At 40.6% G+C, this 23,546-nt stretch overlaps 3 protein-coding genes and 3 non-coding genes across 7 annotated transcripts; 2 read left to right on the top strand and 4 right to left on the bottom strand.

Annotated features, from left to right (window-relative positions):
- Positions 1-2,060: 2,060 nt before the first annotated feature.
- On the bottom strand, positions 2,061-2,142 carry trnas-uga. Its single transcript has one exon. It is a non-coding gene; the product is annotated as a tRNA-Ser (tRNA).
- Positions 2,143-3,654: 1,512 nt separating this feature from the next.
- trnas-cga lies at positions 3,655-3,736 on the bottom strand. The gene has a single exon. It is a non-coding gene; the product is annotated as a tRNA-Ser (tRNA).
- Positions 3,737-4,379: 643 nt separating this feature from the next.
- Positions 4,380-4,461, bottom strand: trnas-cga. The gene has a single exon. It is a non-coding gene; the product is annotated as a tRNA-Ser (tRNA).
- Positions 4,462-6,023: 1,562 nt separating this feature from the next.
- LOC118123118 (WD40 repeat-containing protein SMU1) lies at positions 6,024-13,567 on the top strand. The gene is made up of 12 exons (XM_035180261.2): positions 6,024-6,147; positions 7,309-7,519; positions 7,606-7,758; positions 7,851-7,967; positions 8,649-8,771; positions 9,326-9,445; positions 9,654-9,770; positions 9,959-10,086; positions 10,983-11,109; positions 11,235-11,396; positions 11,813-11,965; positions 12,141-13,567. Exons 1-12 carry the CDS (start codon positions 6,122-6,124, stop codon positions 12,240-12,242), a joined length of 1,539 nt encoding a protein of 512 aa, XP_035036152.1. The 5' UTR covers positions 6,024-6,121; the 3' UTR covers positions 12,243-13,567.
- Positions 13,568-14,234: 667 nt separating this feature from the next.
- dnaja1 (DnaJ heat shock protein family (Hsp40) member A1) lies at positions 14,235-19,909 on the bottom strand. 2 transcript variants are annotated; one of them, XM_035180274.2, is made up of 9 exons: positions 19,763-19,909; positions 18,743-18,904; positions 18,027-18,225; positions 17,636-17,740; positions 17,172-17,399; positions 16,962-17,076; positions 16,521-16,636; positions 16,177-16,277; positions 14,235-16,015 (listed from the first exon to the last, which is right to left on the bottom strand). In XM_035180274.2, the coding sequence occupies exons 2-9, from the start codon at positions 18,872-18,874 to the stop codon at positions 15,782-15,784; spliced, it is 1,230 nt and encodes a 409-aa protein (XP_035036165.1). In that variant the 5' UTR covers positions 18,875-18,904; positions 19,763-19,909; the 3' UTR covers positions 14,235-15,781. The 2 variants fall into 2 exon arrangements, with proteins under 2 accessions (XP_035036165.1, XP_035036174.1); XM_035180283.2 differs by having other exon boundaries at positions 19,773-19,896.
- Positions 19,837-22,957, top strand: aptx (aprataxin). The gene is made up of 7 exons (XM_035180298.2): positions 19,837-20,097; positions 20,719-20,765; positions 20,988-21,266; positions 21,357-21,416; positions 21,509-21,735; positions 22,234-22,337; positions 22,429-22,957. Exons 1-7 carry the CDS (start codon positions 19,968-19,970, stop codon positions 22,581-22,583), a joined length of 1,002 nt encoding a protein of 333 aa, XP_035036189.2. The 5' UTR covers positions 19,837-19,967; the 3' UTR covers positions 22,584-22,957.
- Positions 22,958-23,546: the final 589 nt, after the last annotated feature.

Below are 23,546 nucleotides of genomic sequence, written 5' to 3'. Positions count from 1 at the left end.
AAATTATACATTTAATGTATGGTAGGTGCAGAAACGCAGTAACTGAACAATATCCCAACCTCTGTTTTCTTGTATTGAGAGTTAATGAGATCTCATACTACACTGGGGTTCCCACACATCCTGGAAATTTGGAGAAAAAATATCCAAATAATAATTGCGCTAAAATGTTTATATTTTTGCTCCTTACGTAATTTTTTCTCTCACCTGGATGTTTTTCATCGGCCTGTTTCCACACTTGGAAAATCACGTGGTGAGTTAAAGACTGAAATTTAAACTTTGCTGTGAACTTCATCGGACACCAACCTCAGCATTCTCAACTTGGTCATCGTCAAGAAAGGTAACGTGTTCACTGTTAACCTGTGAAACCAGGTGTTTGTATGGCGGATGGCACACCAGTAGATCCTTTTTGATTGGCCTGTAGTCATTAAGGTGGGACAGCGTGTTGCCAGAGTAACTGTGGAGCTGCTTTCCAGATGCGACCAGGCCCTTGACCGTGGGTGGTTGAACTGCATTGCTCTCTCATTGTTTCTAAAATATGTAAAAATTTACTAAATAAAAAAAAAATTGCTGAAAATTTGCCTGGTGTCATGTCATTCATTCTCATTTTTCATCACCTAGAGTTCAGACCAATAGACCATGAATATTAGTCAATTATTGAAAAGTTGTAAGTTTGCTATTTGAAGTTGGCAGACTGAAAATGATACATTTAATGTATGGTAGGTGCAGAAACGCCTAAATCTACAAAAAAAGACTATTTAAAGTAACGGGACAATATCCCAACCTCTGTTTTCTTGTATTGAGAGTTAATGAGCTCTCATACTACACTGGGGTTCCCACACATCCTGGAAATTTGGAGATAAAATATCCAAAGAATAATTGTGGTGAAATGTTTATATTTTTTTTCTCACCTGGTGGTTGTTCATCGGCCTGTTTCCACACGTGGATTTTCCACGTGGTGAGTTAATGACTGAAATTTAAATGATCATCTCTCCACATAAATTCTGATTCAGAGGAAAACCGTGACTCCTGCTCAGGTAATGAATGAATCAGTCCTCACCATGGACTGTGTGGTCTTCACCTGTTCAACTGTTTTCGCCACATGTCAACGCAGCCTTTAAGTAGCTCTGCGGAATGGGGCGGGGTCTAATCAAGCCGATACTAGATGGCAATTGCACCATCTGCTGGACGACTGTAAAAAGTGCAAAAACAAATCTCAACTATATATAATAGTAATTTATATTTAAAACTACTTTCCACCAAGTAAATGTGTATGGGGGAACTGTTGCGTTTCACTATACATTTTAAGGTCTCCACAATAATATGTTCATGATTTGGCACTTAAAACTGAACTGAATTGAATACCTTTTATTTTAGTTCACTCATTTTTTGCCATGGAGTTTTATGAAGCCCTTTGTAACCTGTGTTGCAAAGTGCTATACAAATAAAGACAGTATTATTTATCTTTTATCTATTTTTATATGCATACATAAATATATCATGTCAAGCCAGATCCTCCCCCTTGTTTCATTTGATAACTCCAGTGCATATATATATATATATATATATATTTGGAGATTTGGAAATTTGGAAATATATATATATATATACACACACAAAATAAAGACAATGAATGAAGAGAGGAAAACATAGAAATATTTAAAGTAGGCTAATGTATCATGAAGAATTAGTGAGAATGGATTGGAAGAGCCTTCTTGTTCTTATATCGATGTTTACAACTGGTCCAGGCTGGTCAGATCAGACAGGTAAGATCTTTTTCTTAATGTAATGCTCCTCAGATACAAATTTATTTAAATAGCACCAAATCACTACAAAGGCTCTTTTTGAAGCAGGGACTTTAAAAAACAACAGAGAAACCAAACAGCTGCAACATTGATGTTCAGTATCGTGCCATTCTTACTCTGTTTTTAATTATTAATGTTGGACTGTATGCATCCACCCTGTGTTTCTCTCCAGTCACGTAATCCCCATTAATTTTCTACCAAATTACAGCCGTCTTGAGAGTCTGATTTATAATAAGACGTGTCTGAGCCAGACATCCTCGCTGTGAGCAGGATTTGAACCTGCGCGGGGAATCCCCATTGGATTTCAAGTCCAACGCCTTAACCACTCGGCCATCACAGCTCTGAATACAGACTCTTGATCTGTCTGGAGCTGTACTTGGTGTAAATCTTGGCAATTCTGATGTTGATAAGGGAAGAAATAACCCATTTCAAACTGTATATATATTTATTCATATGCTACAGTTTTTATTCATCTGCTGCTACCTGGTCCTCTACATATATTCTTCATTCACTTTAACTGTACATAATTTATGTCTGTATTACTTACCTCAATGCACTCCGACCACTTTAATCATTCAGTATGTATCTACGTTCTTACAATCAGTTTTCACATCCGTTATCCTGTTCATCGTCTTTCACAGTCATAAAGACTACTCTTACTTTATAGGTTTAGTTTATATAATTTATATATATAATTAGTATACTGCACGGATTTTAAACCGTCCATGAATATTGCCCTGATGTCATTGTGGTTTTCTTTCTTGTTTTTACTTGTGTATTAACATGCTAAATCTGTTTTGAATTTGAATTTGAAGGACCAGGCTGCATAAGATAAAAATGTCAGGTCCAATAGGTCAGTTTGGGGAATGTGTGATGGTTTCAGTCAGTCGTCAGTCAGACAGTGGGTTCCTGCATCGAACAAGATGTCCCATCACCACATCACACCTGGTTCCTGCAGCACCAACTGAGATGATACCAACCAGGTGAGCTTTGAGGAAAGATCCACAGAAGATGCTGATTTAATAAAAATCAGGACTGATGAACACTCACTACAGCTTGTATCATTTCAGGAAGATGCAACGATAGCATGTAGACAATATGATTATTAAGTATCACAGCTCGGCTGGTCTTTAACCGACCTAAATTCACTCACACTACTCCGCTCCTCCGCTCCCTTCACTGGTTACCAGTGGCTGCCCGCATCCGTTTCAAAACATTAGTACTTGCGTACCGTGCTGCGAACGGATCGGGTCCAGTCTACATCCAGGACATGGTCAAACGTTACACCCCAGCCCGTTCACTCCGCTCTGCTTCTGCCAATCAGCTTGTTGCTCCCTCACTGTGAGCTAAACACGACTGTTTGCTGTCCTGGCTCCTAAATGGTGGAATGAGCTCCCCATGGACATCAGGACAGCAGAAAGTTTACACATCTTCCGCCGCAAACTAAAAACACACCTCTTCCGACTATACCTACAATAAACTTTTAAACTAACAATTTAGTAGCACTTAAATGGCACTTACTTATAGCACTTTGTAGTTTTGCTTTTTTGAAGAAATTGTACTTTCTTGATTCTTGTTGTTCTGGGTTTGTACCCTCATGGTTGAATGCACTTATTGTAAGTCACTTTGGATAAAAGCGTCAGCTAAATGAAATGTAATATCACGTGTTAAGGCACAGGTGTATGGAGCCACAGATCATCACTTCATCTGACAGAGAGGATTTGAGATTTGAAAACCCTAGATCCTCTCCCTGATACAACTCCCAAATATCATAAAGCTACTCTGACTGACCAGGGACAGATTTCTCATCTACCTCACTACTCACATAGCTGTTCTTCCACATTTGTTGGATCGCTGTGAGCAGGATTTGAACCTGCGCGGGGAAACCCCATTGGATTTCGAGTCCAACGCCTTAACCACTCGGCCATCACAGCTCTGTGACGTAGCTCAAATATCAAAGGTAAAATATTCTATAAGAATATGACGGATCAGAATATGAGATGAAGGTCCAAAAGTCAGTTTGGGAATACCTGCATCAAACGAGGCTCCCAACACATCACACCATGCTTCCTGCAGCACACAGAGAATAACCACAGAGTCGAGCTTTGAGAAAAGATCCACTGTGAATATTAATTATCAATGAAGTGAAAAATATCATTTTTTATCATTTCACTCACTACAGCATGTGAAAGTACAGGAAGATACAGTGATAGATAGTAAACAGCATGGAGGCAGAGATTATGTTTGTCAGCTGGTTCAGGCACAGATGTAGGCAGCTACACACACTATATGCAGTCCTCCAAATTGTACCTGTCACATGGGGGAAGGTCATTGCTGTGATTGTGTGTGATTTGAACCTACGTGGGGAATCCCTCTTGCCTTAACCACATAATCATTGCAGGTTTGTAAGGAGCCGAAATATCAAAGAGAAGAGTTGCTGAGCAGAGATTATGTTTGACAACAGGTCAACATGAGCAGGATTTTGAAAATTTGGCCAAACATTATATGAACCTGTCTGACCTGGAGGAAGAGCAATCCTAGCTATTTCTTTACTCAGACTACAGTTTTGAAGGTTATCGCTGTGAACAGGATTTGAACCTGCGCGGGGATACCCCATTGGATTTCGAGTCCAACGCCTTAACCACTCGGCCATCACAGCTCTGCACACCTGTCAAAATAAAAAAGAGAGTGATCGTATACCTCACTCTGACTCTGAAGGATCAGGATCTGAAAGGCGAAGGTGTCAAGTCAAACACATCTATGTCAGTTTAGGAATCTCTGTGATCGGTCAGTTCCTGCATCAAACGAGGTCCCCCCCCCACCACAATATGTCCCCCCACCACACAATATACCTGATGTCTGCAGCACACTGACATCATACTAACCACGGAGATGACCTTCCAGGATGGATTTACAGCGAATGGTGATTCTAATGCCAACACAAGGATGCGACCTTCGAGGGACACAAGGGTGAAATGAATCCTCCTTCTGGGCTGCGGCCTGCTGCTGCTGCTGCTGCTGCTGCTCTGCTGCGGCTGCTTGCTGCTGCTGCGTGCTGCTTCTGCCGCGGCTGCCGCGCTGCTGCACGCTGCTGCTGCTGCCGCCGCGGCTGCTGCTGCTGCTGCTGCGGCTGCTGCTGCTGCTGCTGCTGCTGCTGCCGCTTGCGTCTGCGCTCGCGGCTGCGCTCTGCGGCTGCGGCTGCTGCTGCTGTTGCTGCTGCTGCGGCTGCTGCTGCGGCTGCTGTGACCACTGGTCTGTGAACATCTGCAGGCAGTGAGACCACGAACACTACATCTGAGAGCAGGTCTGTGAGCTAAGTGCCGTCGAGGATCACTGACCAACAGGATTTGAATAAAGCTGAAGGTTACAGAACAGGGCTCAATGTGACAACCTCCACCCTGAGTCAAAGCAAGAAATATCTTCATCCTCGTCTTCATATCTGACTTGTTGCAACTTAATAACACTCATAGATTTAGTTGTTTATTCATATCATTTTCTGTTTTAATCTCATTTAAGTCCAGTATACATTACGTATCTTTATTTGCAGTAATTCTGTTAAATTTTGTGTGAAAGTATTTGCATACTCAAGTATGAATCTATGTGTGTGATTCGTTGCTGTTGCTGTTTTAATGCTGCAAAGATAAATCCTCTCCCAAGCACCTGCTGCTCACCAACAGGTCCATGTGCAGGTCAGGGCCTGTCTGGACAGAGGAGGAGGAGGAGAGATGAAATGAATATCCTCACTGAAGAGGCAAACACTCATGACCCAGTGCACCGTGTGTTACTACAGGGGAAACACAGCGAGGACAAGGGATCAACTTGGAGAACTGACAGTGTTCTGAAGGCACAGACGCACACAGCTCTGTATCTGCATACTGATGAGCAGGACTGATGTGACTTCCAGTCAGAGGACGTTTAATGTCTTTGGCTCATGCACAATGGATCCTGGAGGCGCGCATGCACGCTCTGAGCCACGAGCTTCTGTCGGTGGTGCTGATGCTGATGCTGCTGCTGCTGCTGCAGCATCACTAGAGCACAGACACACAACGCGCCCACAAAAATGTTGCTTTCTTTACATCCTCATGCGTCAGGGAGGAGGTGTGCAGCGCCACGACCCTGCGAGGCGGCGGCAGTCACACGGTTTGAGATTGCTTCTGCTCTGCAAGAAAACGAAAAAAAAACAGAAAAGGCGCTGGAGACACAAGAGGAGCACGTGTAGTGGGTGGTCCTCAGCACACGCATTTCACGTGGCTCTGGCGAGAAGCGAGCCGCCACTCCGTCAGTCCGGTGCTGCAACAGCGGGGGACAACACCAGCGCCATGGCCGTGGAGATGGAGCCCTCGGAGTGAGTGTCCATTTAATCTGTTCAATAATAAGTTTTCAGTGAGGGTCTGAAGAATAATAACAAGAAAAGCACATGTTTGACTGTGCGAAATAGAAAAAAAATAGTTTTTCTTTAATATTAGGAGGCTGCGGGTGTGAGAACCATTTGTGCATTACGCATTCAGTTGGAAGATTGTGTGTTTCACTGATTGAATTCCCATGTGATGTTTGCGTCAGTATACAAAGTGGATGCTCATATTAAATGTGTGATCGTGTGCATTTGGATATAACATGTGCTTAAATGTGTAATTTAAACATATGCGTCTTTTTCAATGACGCTTGGTCAGTGCAGCTCTAATGTTGCGTTGAGCCATTTAACCTGATGTTCTTACTGATTGTACTGAGAGAGAGAGGGGCGTGCCCAGGCTGGTTTGCGGTCACTACACACACAGAAGCACGCACGCACACACACACCCCCACACGCACACACACACGTACATCATTGTTGTGAGAATAAAAGTGATGTTGAGGTTGGTTTCTTATAGCGGGAGGTTAAATATTCGAGTAAATTCTGCACTAAAAACAGGCTCAGAGCACCGGTGGGCGAATTTCATCTATAGTCATAAAGCAACTGCAGTGATCCTTAGAGTCACATAATGGGAGTTGTGGAAACACCCAGCAAATGACTGGAAAGTGGGAGCTGAAAGTCCCCATGACACAGGATCCATATGTTATTATAATAAGATAAATAAGGGAGACTGTATCAGCAGCAGACTGTCAAAATCAGGTATGGTATACAATATAAATATGAGTATGAAAATGGTATGTGTTCTATATATTTAAATGGTTACAATTTCACAGTAGTATAATAAATAGTAGTATACTTGCTTTTAGATTTTTTCTTTATTATCTATTATTCTTTGTTTAATAGTATGGGCATTTATTTTGACGAATGTGCCAGAAAATCTGTGTCCCCGGCTGGAGAATCATGTAAAGTGTCCATGTGTTTGCTCAGAATCGTTATCAAGTGGATGTGATTGACCCTCTAAAGAAATTAAAAGATACTCAGAAATCCTGCTCAAATCTAGAATCAGTAAATCCTGAACGCAGCCACTTGAACAACTACTGTTCCCCCCTCGTATAAACATTTGAGTTGTAAGAGTCTGCCCTCTGGTCTCTGCAGTGTGATCCGCCTGATAATGCAGTACCTCAAGGAGAACAACCTCTACCGGACCCTGACCACCTTACAGGAGGAAACCACCGTCTCCCTCAACACGGTGGAGAGCATCGACAGTTTCATCGCAGATATAAACCGCGGCCACTGGGACTCTGTCCTGTTGGCCATCGAGTCCCTGAAGCTGCCAGACAACACGCTGATCGACCTCTACGAGCAGGTGAGCATCAAGTTTTTATCAGCTAATGCTTTTCTTGGCTGGATTTGTTTTTTGTGTGAATTGGCAGCATGTGATCCGTCCATCAGGTTGTGATGGAGCTGATTGAGATGAGGGAGGTGGGAGCAGCTCGCTCGCTCCTCAGACAAACCGACCCCATGATCATGTTGAAGCAGACTCAGCCGGAGAGATACGTCCACCTGGAGAACCTGCTGTCGTGCTCCTACTTTGACCCTCGTGAGGTGAGACCGACGAAGGTCTTTCACCTACTTATAAACAACATCGTAGATTAACAGGTGCTTTACAAAGTCGTGTCCTCTTCCTCTTAATGCAGGCGTACCCGAAGGGGAGCAGCAAGGAGAAGCGACGCAGGGCGATAGCTGAGGCGCTGGTGAGGGAGGTGAGTGTGGTGCCTCCTTCTCGCCTCATGGGACTCCTGGAACAAGTTGGTGTGAGTATTATGATCGATATTCTTCTTATTAGTCCTTATACTACTAATATGATAAGTGAAGCAACTTCAGCAAGACCTTTATTCTTTCTCTGTTTCACTGCTGTCATGTATGATCCCACCGGGGGGGGGTCTAAGGGGGGGGGCAGGGTCCACCAGTGAAACCCACCTCGACTTGAGGCTCTTAAAGACCCAAAACCTTTTCTTTTCAATCAACTTTGTTTTAATGATTGTCTCCTCTATATTCTCAACTACACTCTTACAATCAAGTTTAATCATAATTAAAACCGTAAAATGTCAACACTCACCAGCAGTAATTCCAAAACAGAGTTAGGCCATATCAAGGTGCCACGTCCTCTGTTTGTAACCCTCGACTAGAGTGAGGAAAACCTTTTTAAAGAACCTTTTAAACTGCAGAAACCAAGTCACAGGACGGACAGAAGTGCAGTAGATGTGCTGTGTAACAGAGCACATCGACAAAATAACATGAAAAACTTCTCAAACATTGAAACCTCTAAAAAAAGTCATTAAAAGTGGAAGAAAAGTGAAAGATTCTATCACTCTCTTCGTTGTGAGCTGTTGCAGGACCACAGCACCATTGGTTCCCTATTTTCTGAGCTCCTGAGTAAAAAAGCCACAACGTCTCTGTATTTTCTCTTGACCCTTTGTCATTCTGGTCCACAGTCGCTGAGACTACAGCAGCTTCCAGGTCATCTCTCCCCAGAAAGCCCCATCGACACGTCTGGCAACAAGGAGAGACATGTGGTGAAAGAGAGCTTCCCAACGCAGCTGTACCGACACATCAAGGTAAACAGCTCAGAGCCTGATGGACAGAGCATCACTTGTTCTTCTGTAACTCTGTCAAACTGCAGAGGTACTCAGTGCATTTTGAGTAAATGATTGATTGATGAATTGTTTGCAGTTATTTTGAATGTCCTTGTTCGTTAGCCTCACAATACATGGGGTGCGCACACACACACACACACACACACACACACACACACACACACACACACACACACACACACACACACACACACACACACACACACACACACACAGAACTAATTGCTTCACTCACCTGAAGGCACTTATCTCAGGCTCCGGCTGTGCTTTCATCACTTGCTTCCACATGGAGCCGCCCGAGTTGCTCGTCTTTGCGTTTCCCTGCCCAAGGTTACGAGTGTGAGAGGTCTGGCCTCACAGCAGCTGCACAACTTCATCTCTCCCTGATCTCACTTCTTTATAATGTGTTTTTATTTCTCTGTGTTTCTGGATGATTTACTGCAAACTGATCAGGGAAATGTGTTTTCTGGGAGGAAAGTGCTGACGAGTCACCTCTGTGATTTCTTTATGTGTAGTTTGGACGACGGTCACATGTGGAGTGTGCCTGTTTCTCTCCTGATGGAAAGTACCTGATAACCGGATCGGTGGACGGGTTCATTGAGGTGTGGAACTTCTACACTGGAAAAATTAGTAAGGTAAGTTTTTTTCATATCGTAACACATATCGTAAAAATATGGTTTTAAGTCCATATGCTTAGTCTGTTAATGTTGTTTGTATTTATTTTTCAATTGTTTTGCTGTTTGCTGTGTGCGTGTGTGTGTGTGTGTGTGTGTGTGTGTGTGTGTGTGTGTGTGTGTGTGTGTGTGTGTGTGTGTGTGTGTGTGTGTGTGTGTGTGTGTGAAGGATTTAAAGTACCAGGCACAAGACAGCTTCATGATGATGGATGATGCTGTGCTGTGTATGTGCTTTGGCCAGGACACCGATCTTCTGGCAACCGGATCTCAGAATGGCAAAATAAAGGTTGGACCATGTTTATATAGTAAAACACTGACTTTCTCTAGATTTCGCCCTGATTGCAAACAACTAAAGTGACTTTCAAGCTAATTTACTCAGTATGAAAATGGAAAATGGTGCAGAAACTTAACCAGTAGTCTTGATGTCCGCTCCCTAAAATGAGCATCTGTGTGTTTTGGGCGTCTTGGTCGTAGGTGTGGAAGATCCAGAGCGGGTTGTGTCTGCGCAGGTTCGAGCACGCTCACAGCAAAGGTGTGACCAGTCTGTGCTTCTCCATGGACAGCAGCCAGATCCTCAGTGCCTCATTTGATCAGACCATCAGGTGGGGGCAACAGTAACGGTACTGAGAAGCTTAAACTGAACACGAAATAAGTCAAGGTAGAGGCCTGACTAGTAGTTTAGTATAGGAAGTATGGGCACGGTAATGTCATGCTACACTCACAATCAAGGTAGTGACATTGCTCATTTAAGCCATATTTGACCTTTAGAGAAGCTGTAAACAAACTGTGCCTACTGAGTTGAGAGCATTGCAAATAGTTTACATTTAAACAATGTTTTATTGAACATTAAACAGAGATAAATAGATAAATATAGGGTCAGACTATTAGAGGTTAAAAACTATAAGTTAAGAATTATGCGATTTGTTTATTTCAGGTTTTTTCTAGTTATTAATTGTCCACTTAAACATTGGTTAATTACAATTTGACTGACTTGTTTTTTAAACATTTAAATAACTCCATAATTCCATTGGGACGCCACACCTCTGCAGTGGATGCAGATAAATACGCAGTTTCCAAAAAGGGGAAGAATGTCTTTGGTTCTCTCTCTGTCTCTGTCTCCTCCTCACACAGCCAAGGAGTTGAGCACATGTGCTGTGTGGGTGTAGTGGACAAACCATGTTCTCAGGCACAAAGCTGCAGCGTCGCATTCCTCCACTCGCTGGGATTCGGAATTGTTTACATACGCAAAAATCACCCTCCCAGAGACGGAGTGAATCAGTGAGCATTAGGCTTTTTGTCATGGTTTAGCTAATCTGCACCCAGTCCCTCCACAGGGGCTAAAAATAACATCTGCAGCTCAGCAACATGTTTTATCTGCTCTTAAAAAAAAAGAAATCCCCTCATGAGTGGAATAGAAATGGTTCTTAATGAGTCCGAGCTGCTCTTTTATTTGTGATGGCTTTTGTGATGCTAAATTATCCAGCACTCTCGTTTTCAGAATCCATGAACTGAGGTCAGGAAAGACACTCAAGGAGTTAAATGGCCATTCATCGTTTGTGAATGATGCATCCTTCACTCAAGATGGATTCCACATCATCAGCGCCTCATCTGATGGCACCGTGAAGGTAGTATGAGCTGTGACTGTATGGAGCCAGATTAAATGATTGACTGAACCATAACTCAGGTCTGAGAAAGTGCTGTAATATGCTGACGTGTCTCACTGCGGGTTTATTCCCTGTCTGTTTTCTAGATTTGGAACACGAAGACGAGCGACTGCATCCACACTGTCAAATCTCTGTCCCAGACGTCAGAGGTCCCCATCAACAACGTGATTCCTCTTCCCCAGAACCCAGAGCACTTTGTGGTTTGCAGCCACTCAAGCAAAGTGGTCGTGTTGAGCATGGACGGTCAGGTGAGAGATCTGTGACCTATAAGCAATCCAGAATAATCAATCAAATCTAAAAGCTGCTGTTGTATCGAGAGAAGCTCTATTCACAATACAAGAATTAGTCTCATATTCAATGATAAAGGAATTAGGCTGCAGCTATCACTTACTTTTATTCTTTAATAATTTGCCAATAATTTGTCCCAAAAATTTGCCACAGTTCAAGGTTAACCAAAACCCATATATATTAAGTTTATTATCGTATATGACGAAAAAGCATCAAATCTTAAATTTAAGATTTTTTTATGTTGTTTTTTTTCCACCCACACACAAGCATACGTACATACATATAGGTATACACAAAATATATATTTTTAGTTGTGCTAGCACCCACACAGTGCCCATAGATCGCTGTAGAACTGTCTCCTGCTCTGTCTCCTCAGACCGTGAAGACGTTCAGCTCAGACAGGAAGGAAGCCACAGACTTTGTGTGCTGCACCCTGTCGCCCCGCGGGGAGTGGATTTACTGTGTGGGAGAGGATCTGGTCCTGTACTGCTTCAACTATACGACAGGGAGGCTGGAGAAAACGCTGACCGTAAGCTCATTATTCAAGGGTGTGAGAGGAGGCAGCTCTCCCACACTCTAAATGTACTCTATGGGAAACAAGTGTTATTTATCGGACTGTTGCTGTGTAGCCTTCCTGCAGGGGGCTAACATGTAAAACAAGGAACGGAGAATGTGTGGTGATTTGTGTTCCTCTGCACCCACAGGTTCATGAGAAAGACGTCATCGGCATTGCTCACCATCCACACGAGAATCTGATCGCCACATACAGTGAGGACGGCCTCCTGAGGCTTTGGATGCCGTCGTAACATGGACGACCTACAGAGCGTTAAGTTCTTAACCAATTCATTCTTTTCTTTTAAATTGGACTGTAACAACTTTAATATTACAAATATGAATCCGTAAGTAAATTATAAAACAGGGAATGGACTGAGAAAACAATCTCACTACATGTTGCATATAGTAGCTGTTCCAGAGCTTTCGATCATATCACATGATCCTCATTAATAGATTTTTTTCTAAGTTTTCATGGAATTGTAAAACTGTGATATGACCAAAACTCCAGAGCAGCTGCTAAGACTTCTGGTGTGATTGTTTCGTCAGCCGCTGTTTCCACAGTCAAGAGTTTAATTTTGACATTTGAAAGTTTGAGTTTTTTGATATTGTTAAATAAATACAGTTTATTTGGTTTCAAAATGTTAAGCTAAAGAAGGTTTTTCGCCATATATTTGTGAAAGCGGTTTCATATTAAATGTGACAAAAAGCTAACTCAAAAAAAAAGTTGGTGAATGAAAGAATAAGATCATAGATATTTCCTTTTTTCTTATTGTCATAAAAAGAGTGGAATCAAGTTATTGTTTCATTTGGTCTTATCCTTGTATTTACTGACAATAAGAAAAAAATATATAATATCAATAATATCCAATTGTAAAACTCATCTATTGAACTTTATTTTATTGAATCTCAATGAATACTTTTGCCAATAATTTATAAAATGAATCATTTTAGGCACCGTTTATCATGTTTTGATACTCCACGCTGTTCACAGTCTTCCTCGTGGATCCAACTTCACCAGAGCAGTTTAAATCCCCATTTTCATCTCTTCTGTCTTTATTAGACATGAAAATGCACGATGGTGAACTGTCGTGGAAATATTTTTAACAAAAAGCCGCCTCGTGTTTGGGCATAAACAAACAATTTCAGGTAAATGATTTGTCAAGTGTTTGGTTAATAACTATACTTTTGTATTTTTTGATTCACTGATGATTCAGATGTAATAATTTGTTTGCATGCTACCTCAGTTACACTGTCTGAATGTGGCGCTAGAGTACGTTTAGTACTTCAAAATATGCATGACGACTAGCAGTGAACCTCGGTTGAGCTCCAGTGTCACGTTCTGTATCCTGTGTGTGTGTAATAAATGTTTTCACGTGATCACATCACAGTTAATAACTGGTGGGAAACGCACACCTGCAGGAGACGGAGCTACTGCCTCGACCTGTCACTGTAATTAATGCCATTGTTGTACAATAATGTTGAGTCACTGCACTTTATTTTCTATATTATCTCTGTTGTGTATATCACACTGCCAGCAAACTGAAAATTGATTATCAATAAAAAACTTAATTTGTCATTATTGCACATAACACTTCACTGAGCTATCTGTTCTCTTAATGACCAAATATTTGAATTTCCAGAAAAACCAAAGTAAGAAATTATAATAAGTGTATAATTCATTTAATCTTTTTAAATCAACAAAACAATGCTTCTCTTTATATCGTCATTATTATTATTATAAATGAATATTGTAACAGTGGATTGAAAATGCTTAATTTTACAATGTTCACTATTGTTTCTCGTTTCGTTATCATTAATATCCAGGCTATATTTGACAGTTTAGACGAGGGATTCCATGGTTGATTGATAATTTGAGCATCACTATTAATAATGCCAAATTATCAATTACAATAACTAATGTGCCAAATCAAATGATATTGAATTTATTGTTACAGAAAAATAAAAACAGTAAAGATTCACATTTAGAGGCAGAGGCGGCTGATTAATAATCCAGATGTCAATCATTAAAATAATCGATAAAATAATAACTTAAAGTCTTCGACTGATGTCAAGTGTCCCGTTGCACAGCGGGAGGTTGGCTAAATGATAATAGTACTATTCCAGTTTTTAATGTAATAAAACAGTAATTTAATGGTTTAAAATAAAACACATTTTCATAAAGATCAGTAGATTTTCTGGGGGGAAAAATCCCTCTGACACATCTTAACGCCACAATTTAGAAAGACCATCAAACTGCATTTAATTAGAAAACATGAACACAAACAAGTGGATCATTGGTCCTAACATGCAAACAGTCAAATTAAGACCTTGACAACACTTAAAAAGTTAAATAGCCCAAACAGTTTGACGAACCATAAGTTTGCATCTGCTTTGAAGAATAACAATCAAACAACTGTAAGGAACCTCGCCTCTGTGAGCAGAGTTGTGTTTTACAATATCCAAGGCAAAATTAACAAACACATGAAAAAACTGCATTATCATGTCGCTTCAAGTTAAGTTCTGATAAGGCTTTCAACAGGCAGACACTACAGAGAGGTATCAGCTGGGCCGACTTCAAGTCCAGTATGGCGTTTACTATTAATATTAGAATCAAGGTGAAAAAAAAGACACTTAATGGGCCGACACCAGCAAAAAGCCTTCAAGAAGATACTTGAATAGAATGTGTTATTCTAATTCCAGATTTTGGTCTGAAAACGAGATTAGAAAATGTACTGAAATCTACATCTTGCAAAGATTTTAAAATCACATATCTGGAAAAAAAATTCTCAACATTCGACTTCTTAAAAAACAACTAAAACATCTGTCACACGTTTTTCGTTTAAGCTTCAGTGCAACTTGGCACTTGAGAAATTCAATATGTATTTTGGAATTAGGGGCCTGAATATTTGATCTTAACTGTACAACAGAATTACGTTAAAATACCTAATGAAAGTGTGAGTGAAGTTATCTAGATGAACAGTTTCCGGAATCCTTTTTCAAAATAAAGTGACTTCTATTGTCTCCGAGTACCTACCCTGCTGTGTGTATGAGATGTTCCCCTTTCCACACATGTTGCCAAAACAAAAACAACGGTGGCGTCACAACAATTCGACAACTAACTGCATCTCAAAAGTACAAATATTTAACTAAACTTAAATATTAGTTGGAATAATCTACATTTAAGTGGCTTGAACCTAAATACTCTCTTGCCTGAATCATTACAAACCTGTCACATTGTCAAAATTGTTTAGAAAATAGCCCTTTAAAAGGGTAAAGTATCGATGCATATCCCTCTACACCACCACCATCTGAAGATTGGGTCAACACACACACACACACACACACAAGCGATTGAACGAGTCATCAACAAGTAGTTCACAACAACTGATTTAGTAACACTATAAAAGGTGGAGGTTATCTTCAGATGAATATTGGCCATCAGTTTTAGTGGAACTGCAGAAGAAGCAATCAGTCCTGGTTTTTCTTCTACTTCTATGAAACCAGCCCTCGGTCACAGTGTGATTGGGAAAAATATGAATTTGAACAAAGGTCCCAGAGATGACGAGGAATCAAACTCACCCGCATCCAAGTTCAGTTTTAGAACTTTGACACTCCACTCAATAAATCTACATATGAAAATAAATCAGGAGGGTGTTCGTGATTCAACTTAAAAGAAAATGTCAGTTATGATTTCAAGAAAAGCAAAAAATTGCTCAACTTTTCAAAAAAGGTGCTTTTCTTCAGAGATGAGGGTTTGGGTGTCTGGAATGAGAACAAAGCAGTGGCGGGTTTAAGACGTCTGACACTGAACACCTCCCGTGTTGGAGTAGTCGTCTTCATCCACGTAGTAGTACTGATGGTGGTTCCGTTTTCTGTTCTCCAAGTCACAGTCCTCCAGGTCGGCGTAGATGTAGAGGTCGTCGTCCATACGGTCTAGCTGCTCGGCATCCACTTTTTCCGGGAGGTAGCCCTCCAGCTCCTTCAGCTTGGTCTCAGGGAGGAAGTTGGCTTTTGGGAACACCACCTCATGGAAACAACCATGGTAACAGTTAAGCACCATGACTCGACAGTTTGTGCACAAATGCTAACTTCTTATTGTGTATGTGAGGCTGATTTAAAATGATTTCCTTTTACAGAAATGAAACATCTGTATCTTAAAGTGGATACTGAAAAATATTATCTTACTGAAAAGTGAATAATGAGGCGTCCCTTCTCAAACGGTCTGCGATATGTGGGCATTCCTTCATTCACGACGCACTTTGTGTCTCCAGGCTTGATCAATTCTCCTGTGAAAACAAATCAAATAAAAACATGAGTCAAATTACTCATAAAAAACTGAAAACATTATTTTGACCCATAATTGGCTAAATGATGATGGAATTTTATTTCCTGGAGGCCAACACAGACTGTGACAAGCCTCAATTCAACAAAATCTAACATTTTGTTTGATCAAATTCAGGTGAATGATTGTAACTGTCAGACATCAGCTCTGATTACCAACGAGCTGTGCACTGAATGATGGGATTCACCTGGATGTGACGTGATGAGGAGAGTTCTGTTGTCCAGTGTCTGAACTGGTTTCTGGAAACCACACAAAGCTTCAACCAGCTGTAACTCCATGGACATGGTCAGGTCCTCTCCTTTCCTAATGACAACAGCAAGAACAAGTTCAGGACAAAAAACAACAAGGTTTACGGGGTGAACTGGATCATTTAAAAAGTGTAATGCTGCGCTTAATGTAGATTGTGAAGCTTCTAATTCAAATTTAAACAGGCAACAAAGTCAAATGTTGCCTCGAGCAATCTTTTCAAATTTTACTCTCTCAACTGCGTAGCAGGAATTTATGCCTCCTCTGACTTATTTGTAATGTTTGTCACGTATCTGTCACCTTTGCCATAAAATCACCATCATTCAATCTGCTACCACAGAAAACATCAGTGACAGACATTTAACAAGAGAGAATATTTGACCTGGTGAAACGTGGATGTTCCCGCTGGTCCAGGACAATGACGATATCACCAGGCTCAAGTCCTGGCTCCTGATCACCCTCTCCATGGAAAACAATCTTCTGACCATCTCTCATTCCTGTTGCAGTGGAATGATCAGGTGTTGTTTTAGTTTGATCTCAAACCAGCCATAAACATATAAAAACCAATACAATTAGATTATTGCTCACTAACCTTTATCGATGTGGACCTCCAGGATCTTCTTCTGACGCATGATCTTCCGGCCTGCACATGTTTTGCAGCGATCCTTGTGGCTGATTCTCTGTCCTTGGCCCTGACAGCTGTGGCACACTGTGGACACTTGCTGCACCATCCCAGGTATTAGCTGGTGCATGCGGACCTGCATGCCTGTGCCATGGCAGGTCATGCACATCTGTGCCGCTCCTTTCCGACTCCCTCGACCTAACAAAAAACAAAAGGGAAAAAAATGTTCAATCTTTGTGTTAGACTTAGCTTATTCCAAGCTATAAACTGTGTTGACCTGGAAAGTAAGGTCAGGAAGACTGATGTGTTTTGTTATTGGACAAAGAGCCTTTTTATGCCCTTCCTGGGTCTGCGTGTGCTGAGAAGTGTGCCTGGAATACCAAACGAGTCGGCAGATGAGAGTATATAAGTGACTTGTGTAGTCAAAGACGTACCTTCACATCTCTCACAGATAGTATTCTTCTGCAGGTTAAGTTTTCTTGTAGCTCCGTTATGAAGATCTTCCAGTGTCACTGTAATCTGATGAACAATATTCTTCCCTGGTTTGGAACACAAACATTATATTATGAGACAAATAACAGAACAATATCATTCAATGCTAAATGACTCTTTAATATCAGTTTCTTTACATATTATGTTTTTATACAAACAAGCCTAAACTTCTGCTACCAATCCAAAATTATAAAAAAAAAAAAAAGGTTAGAAAAATACTGATCAAGAGAATAATGCTATGGAAGAAACGGCATAGTCACAAATAAAACAATTGATGTACAGCCAGTGTAAAGACCTATTCTCATCAGTGATTATTTTGATATAACCACGTACCTTTTCGCTCTCGGTGCATCCGACTGCCTCCACCAAAGAACAGGTCAAAGATGTCCATAGGCGAAGCAAAGCCCCCCCCACCACCACCACCACAGCCGCCGGTTCCTCCTTCCTTTATCGCCTTTTCACCTCCACGGTCATACACCTCCCTCTTCTTGGCATCTGACAACACCTCGTACGCCTGTGAGATCTGCTTGAACTGTGACACAAAAAGAGACGAGGAAATACAAACTTGGGATTAAACTTTCTGGCAATACACAGCTTATACAACAGTATCTAACTTGTTATTATTGTGTGCAGAAAAATGAGAATGAGTGAGTTCTTTAAATATTACTTTAACATGCCCCGTACAAATACAACAAGAAAATATTTATATATTTAATTTCTGTGTCATAGATACATTTGGTCCATCCCTTCTTGGGATTACAAGAGACCTTTTATTTAAAAACATACACATCTTCATCTGGTATTTTATTTAGAAAAAATGAGGAATAATGAAAAGAAAAAGAGACGACACATGGAAAAAACTGAAAGATTAAAAGCAATCCCAATTCAACTCGCTTACAGAACTATTACGTATCTGTAAACTGACAAAATAAGATAACTGGTTAACTTAGAAGTTGCCCAACAGCTGTTTTCTATTTACTCTTATACAACTATTACACAATAGCAAAATACAGATGTTAATGATAATGGCTGTAATGAAAGATCCTTACCTTCTCTCCTTCTGTGGGATTTTTGTCTGGGTGATACTTTAAGGCAAGTTTGCGATAGGCTCTTTTCAGTTCGTCGGGAGTCGCATTAGGTTTCACACCCAATGTGTCATAGAAGCCGGTTTCCTTCACCATGTTTGCTTTTAACAGTAAAACCTTCCAACACTAAAAGAAAGTGAAAACACAAACAGTATTTCAATTGTCAGTCCTGAACACGTAATGGCACCAAAACGAAACTGGAAAAATGACACATTTTAAAGGCCTTTTTAAGTAAGACTAGAAAAACAGCACCTGCAGCAAACTGATATTGAACTACATCTAAAGAGAACAGAGTATCAGCAACACTGCAAATGTTGTTGGGGTGGTTCCAGGGAATTGAAACTGAAACTAGTAGAAGGTGAAGGAACAGGCCCTCCCAGCCCCACTGGGTACATGTTGAACTATGTGTGTGTAAACAAGAGGAAAAACACCACTGACCTTTAGAGGAGTGGGTGAACGGGTCTGAATGAAAACTACATGTCCAGATCCTTTTGAGAAGAGGGGGGGTCCTCTAAGCATTAAACACTTAGGATGGACACACTTGTTTTATGAGTTGATGACATCGAGAGTAACCAAAAGCTTTAACGTTTAAAGAAAGGCCGATATTAAACATCTGTTTGCCACAGTAATTCAACTCTCTTCAATAAAAATAAAGGTGATAAGATCAACCACTTCACATATAAAGTGTAATAACAGGATGTCAGACCCTGGGTGGATAACAAGCAGGGGGTTAGCTGCTTGTTTCGCTAACTGATGTTATAACTGACCACTTCTCATGGACGCATTGATGAATCAGCAGCTACCTGTTACTGAGCTCAGGCGGAAAACAAGAACGTTTCCACGTCCATCAGGCCCCACGTACTTTAGCACTGGTAGCCCGGCGAATGCTAACACGCTAGCTACCCTGCTATTCTGGCACCAAAACACAAAAGAATCATTCAAACGAGACAGGAGGATAAGAAAAATGAGTGTCGGTTGTTTCACCTTTTCAGACCTTAGAAGAAGTCAGTCACGGGAATCCTCACAAGTTCGAGAAGCAGACTTCGGCTCGCGATGCGACGCTTCCAGATTCTTCCGTGTGACGTCACTTTCCCGCGACCGGCGGAGTCACCAAAACAAGCGTGTGGCGCCGCCAGCGACAGGTTTTGAACAATAAGTGGAAAAAGGACGAGTTACGTGTGATGTTAAAATGCCGGTTTGTTGGCTCGTTAGCGAAGAGAGGCGTCACAAACCCATTCAGCTGCCCCACCTGCAGACTGTCGTCCTGGGTCGAGGTCCACAAACCACCATTAAAGACAAGAAGTGCTCCCGACAGCAAGGTAACACTGACTGGGTTAGCATGTAGCTAAACGTGTCCAGTTCAAATACACCAAACAGCAAACGATATGAAGTCAAGTTCAATTAAACATTGTGTGAGAATGTTTGAACCTGACAGGAAAGTAACGAAGTACATTAAAAACTACAGTACTGGTACTTGTACTGGTGCTTCCATCATACAGAGGATGTTACAATGACATACAATACGAAGACCGGTTACAAACAAAACTATCCAAATCTGTACATTTCATTGTTTCGTCAATGGACAAAAATAGTTGTACAGCTAAATGATTTGTCATTCAGGAAAAGAATTAGTTCATGTCATTTCAAAATGACATGAAAGATTCTAGATTCATTTTCATATTTAGTGCCGTTTCATTTTTAGAAAAGGCACAAATCTAAAGACAAAACTTTTACCATACACATTTACCTTTATTGATTATGTAGATTCACATTTATCAACCCGAGCCCCTCTGGTATTTTCTTAGGATTGAATAGAATGTTTGTTTCTTTAACATTTGTTCTGAAATTCTTTATGCATTTTTGTGTTTTTTTTGTACATAACATTTAAAAGGATTCAAAGCACATTGCAACCTGTTAAAATGTTATCTCTCCCCAACCAGTTGAATTGAAAGCAGAATGCAACAAAGGTTATGTCAAAGTTAAACAGGTAAGACACATTAGAAAACATTTATTTTGTTTCCTGTAAAATCAAGAAAACAATACGAATCATGTCTTATTCCGAATTTAATTAAATAACTTTAGTCCTTGCTGTTATTTTGATTATCTATTGCTCACCATTTTGGACACACAACTTATTTCAGTGATCACTGAATGTTCCTCCACAGGTTGTGTGACACTCTGTTTCTCATCTCTATCTTTTATTCCACAGCTGGGTGGGAATCCCACCTCCGTAGACTCTGTAGTGGTGGGTGCAGACAATGAGGTCAAAATGAAGCCGGGGCAGCAGCTTCATATCGTCAATAAGCTCTATCCGTACACTGTACAGTTCAAGGAGGATATCACTGGTAACCACAGTGGCACCAAAAGACCTCGGGAGTCGGCTCCAGAGGACAAAGAGAGCCAGAGAGAGGCTCAGAAAATGAAAGCAGCCAAAGAGACAGAGAAGGTCTCTGTGTCAGTCAGTCCTGGAGAAGCTACAAAAACCAGTGTAAGAACAAAACAAGTGTGTGTCTTAATATTGCAGAGCTCATGAACGTATGTAATACAAAATAAACATGTCGTCTGAAATCTATCGTAGGAAAGTGTTGGTCATTGGAGCCAAGGTCTGAAGACGTCGATGCAAGACCCAAAGATGCAGGTAGCGATTGTAAAAAAAACTGATTTACAGCTGGTGTGATGCTTACACGTGGATTGAGGTTACTCACCAAGCCCCTCCTTCCTTTCTTCTAGATATACAAAGATGATAAAGTAGTCGTAATCAAAGATAAATACCCCAAAGCTCGCTACCACTGGCTGGTCCTCCCATGGCAGGCCATCCCCAGTCTGAAGGCGCTGCGTGACGAGCACTGTGACCTGGTGAAACACATGCAGCAGGTTGCTGACCGGATGGTTCAGCAGTGCCCTGATTCTAGCTCACTAAGTTTCCGCACAGGGTACCATGTCATCCCGAGTATGAGGTCAGTAATATCTGATGCTTTATCCCATTTCATGCAAATAATGTACATTTTAAATGGTTCTTTTTCAATGTTTTCTGGAGGTTAGGGTTTTTTAAAAAAAATACCATGAAATTAATTCAGTTCTGGTTCTCAGCAAAACGATTTTAAATTACTCTGTTAACACAGATTTTTAAATTTGAATCAGAATGACATTAATTACAGAACATGAGAAAGGGTGCAAAACAACCCTTCTTGAATCACATACTAAAGAGAAATAAGAAGTCATTCATTGATGATATACACATGTGTAAGCATTACCCTAAAAGATTGGAAAATGGCAAGAAGTTAAAATAGAATATACCCCCTTATAATAAATGGAAAATTATTTAAATTATAAGCACTTTCTGCTTAATACAGAACACTGCTATCTACAAATTCAAGCCTGAAGTTCATGAGGATGATGATCAGCGGATACTGTATTTGATGTTGACACATTTTGTGTATTATTTTCTTTTTCAGTCATGTTCATCTCCATGTTATTAGCCAGGACTTTGACTCTCCTTGTTTAAAGAACAAAAAACACTGGAACTCTTTCACCACTGACTACTTCATTGAGTCTCAAGGTGAGAGTAACTTCACTCTGTTTTGAACTTTCCTCACTTCCTCACTCAGTCGGACACTTTGCTGCAAACGTGCACTTTTCTTTATCTGCAGATGTCGTTCAGATGCTTGAAACCAATGGAAGAGTCACAGTGAAAGAAGGCAGCAGTGAGTTGTTGAAACTTCCTCTCCGATGTCACGTGTGTCGCAAAGAGCTCCCCACTATACCAGCTCTGAAGGAGCACCTGAAGTCTCACTTTCCCAGATAACAGTGTTTCCACAAAGAGGACACAGTCACTCACATGTTCAAGGTTCAAAACTTGACTTTTGCTGGTTAATTATGAGTTCTAGTTTTGTAAAACATGCTTTGTTGAATATTGTTTATAATATTTGTGACTGTAACACAATGTTTATGATCATGTCTTTATTTCAGTTTATCGTTTGTTAATGCAGATGCATGTCATTCATGCTGGATGTCTTTAGACACGTTCTGTTCTTCCTTAACTTTCAAACATGTAAATATGTATTATTAAATGTTTTGTAAGAACAAAATCTTAATATTTCTTTTGTTAAAAATTGAAGACAGTTGTGTTCTGATCAATTTCAGTACAGATTTGAGAAAGAAAATAAAAGGTTGGACTTATCCGTGTGAATTTTCTCCAGCAGTAACTATATTTTTGGGTACTCATGAGCCTCCACCTGCTGCAGAAATGAAAGATAAAATACGAAAATGGTTGCTACGCTAGTTTGCTTGAAATTAAGATTGAAAACATGTTTATGTGTTTAAAGAGAAGACCGAAGTTCCAAGTGGCAAAAGCACGAGAAGATCTTACCTCAGAATTGAACTTTTAAAAATAAATGTACATGTTGCCAACCTGGAAATAGAAATGTGATGACTCAATAGGATGCTGTGAAGATATCACTTCTCTTTTAGTTTGTTATTTGTTAGTCAAAGTGCTCTGTGTTGTGTTTCTGTCACAACTGCTGGCAACTTTCTTTTAAAAACTGAGCAGAGGTCTTTTCTTTATTGGTGAAATCACCGGTGGAGGATTTCAGGAGCTTTCACCAAACACAGCAGCATGAAGAGTTGACTTTGTCGCCATCTGGTGATACATTTTTATCCAGGCAGAGAAAAAAATATAAACACATTATATTGATGTACATGTGTCTATATCACAACGGTATATCACCATCATGTTGTAAAGTACAGTATCGCCCCCGGGCCACACCAG

This window comes from Hippoglossus stenolepis, chromosome 2 (assembly GCF_022539355.2).
Source record: "Hippoglossus stenolepis isolate QCI-W04-F060 chromosome 2, HSTE1.2, whole genome shotgun sequence".
Taxonomy (NCBI): Eukaryota; Metazoa; Chordata; class Actinopteri; order Pleuronectiformes; family Pleuronectidae; genus Hippoglossus; species Hippoglossus stenolepis.
This window is presented reverse-complemented; position numbering and strand designations above follow the sequence as displayed.

Excerpts from the sequence above, each read along its gene's own strand:
- dnaja1 (XM_035180274.2), bottom strand. The coding sequence starts at position 18,874 with ATGGTGAAGGAAACCGGCTTCTATGACACATTGGGTGTGAAACCTAAT. Across the intron at positions 16,278-16,520 it reads CCTCATCACGTCACATCCAG|GAGAATTGATCAAGCCTGGA; the intron begins GTGAATCCCATC and ends TTGTTTTCACAG. Across the intron at positions 16,016-16,176 it reads GCCTCATTATTCACTTTTCA|GTGGTGTTCCCAAAAGCCAA; the intron begins GTAAGATAATAT and ends TGTTTCCATGAG.
- LOC118123118 (XM_035180261.2), top strand. The coding sequence starts at position 6,122 with ATGGCCGTGGAGATGGAGCCCTCGGA. Across the intron at positions 8,772-9,325 it reads AGCTGTACCGACACATCAAG|TTTGGACGACGGTCACATGT; the intron begins GTAAACAGCTCA and ends CTTTATGTGTAG. Across the intron at positions 11,397-11,812 it reads TGTTGAGCATGGACGGTCAG|ACCGTGAAGACGTTCAGCTC; the intron begins GTGAGAGATCTG and ends CTGTCTCCTCAG.
- aptx (XM_035180298.2), top strand. The coding sequence starts at position 19,968 with ATGCCGGTTTGTTGGCTCGTTAGCGAAGAGAGGCGTCACAAACCCATT. Across the intron at positions 20,766-20,987 it reads GTTATGTCAAAGTTAAACAG|CTGGGTGGGAATCCCACCTC; the intron begins GTAAGACACATT and ends TTTATTCCACAG. Across the intron at positions 21,736-22,233 it reads CATGTCATCCCGAGTATGAG|TCATGTTCATCTCCATGTTA; the intron begins GTCAGTAATATC and ends TTTCTTTTTCAG.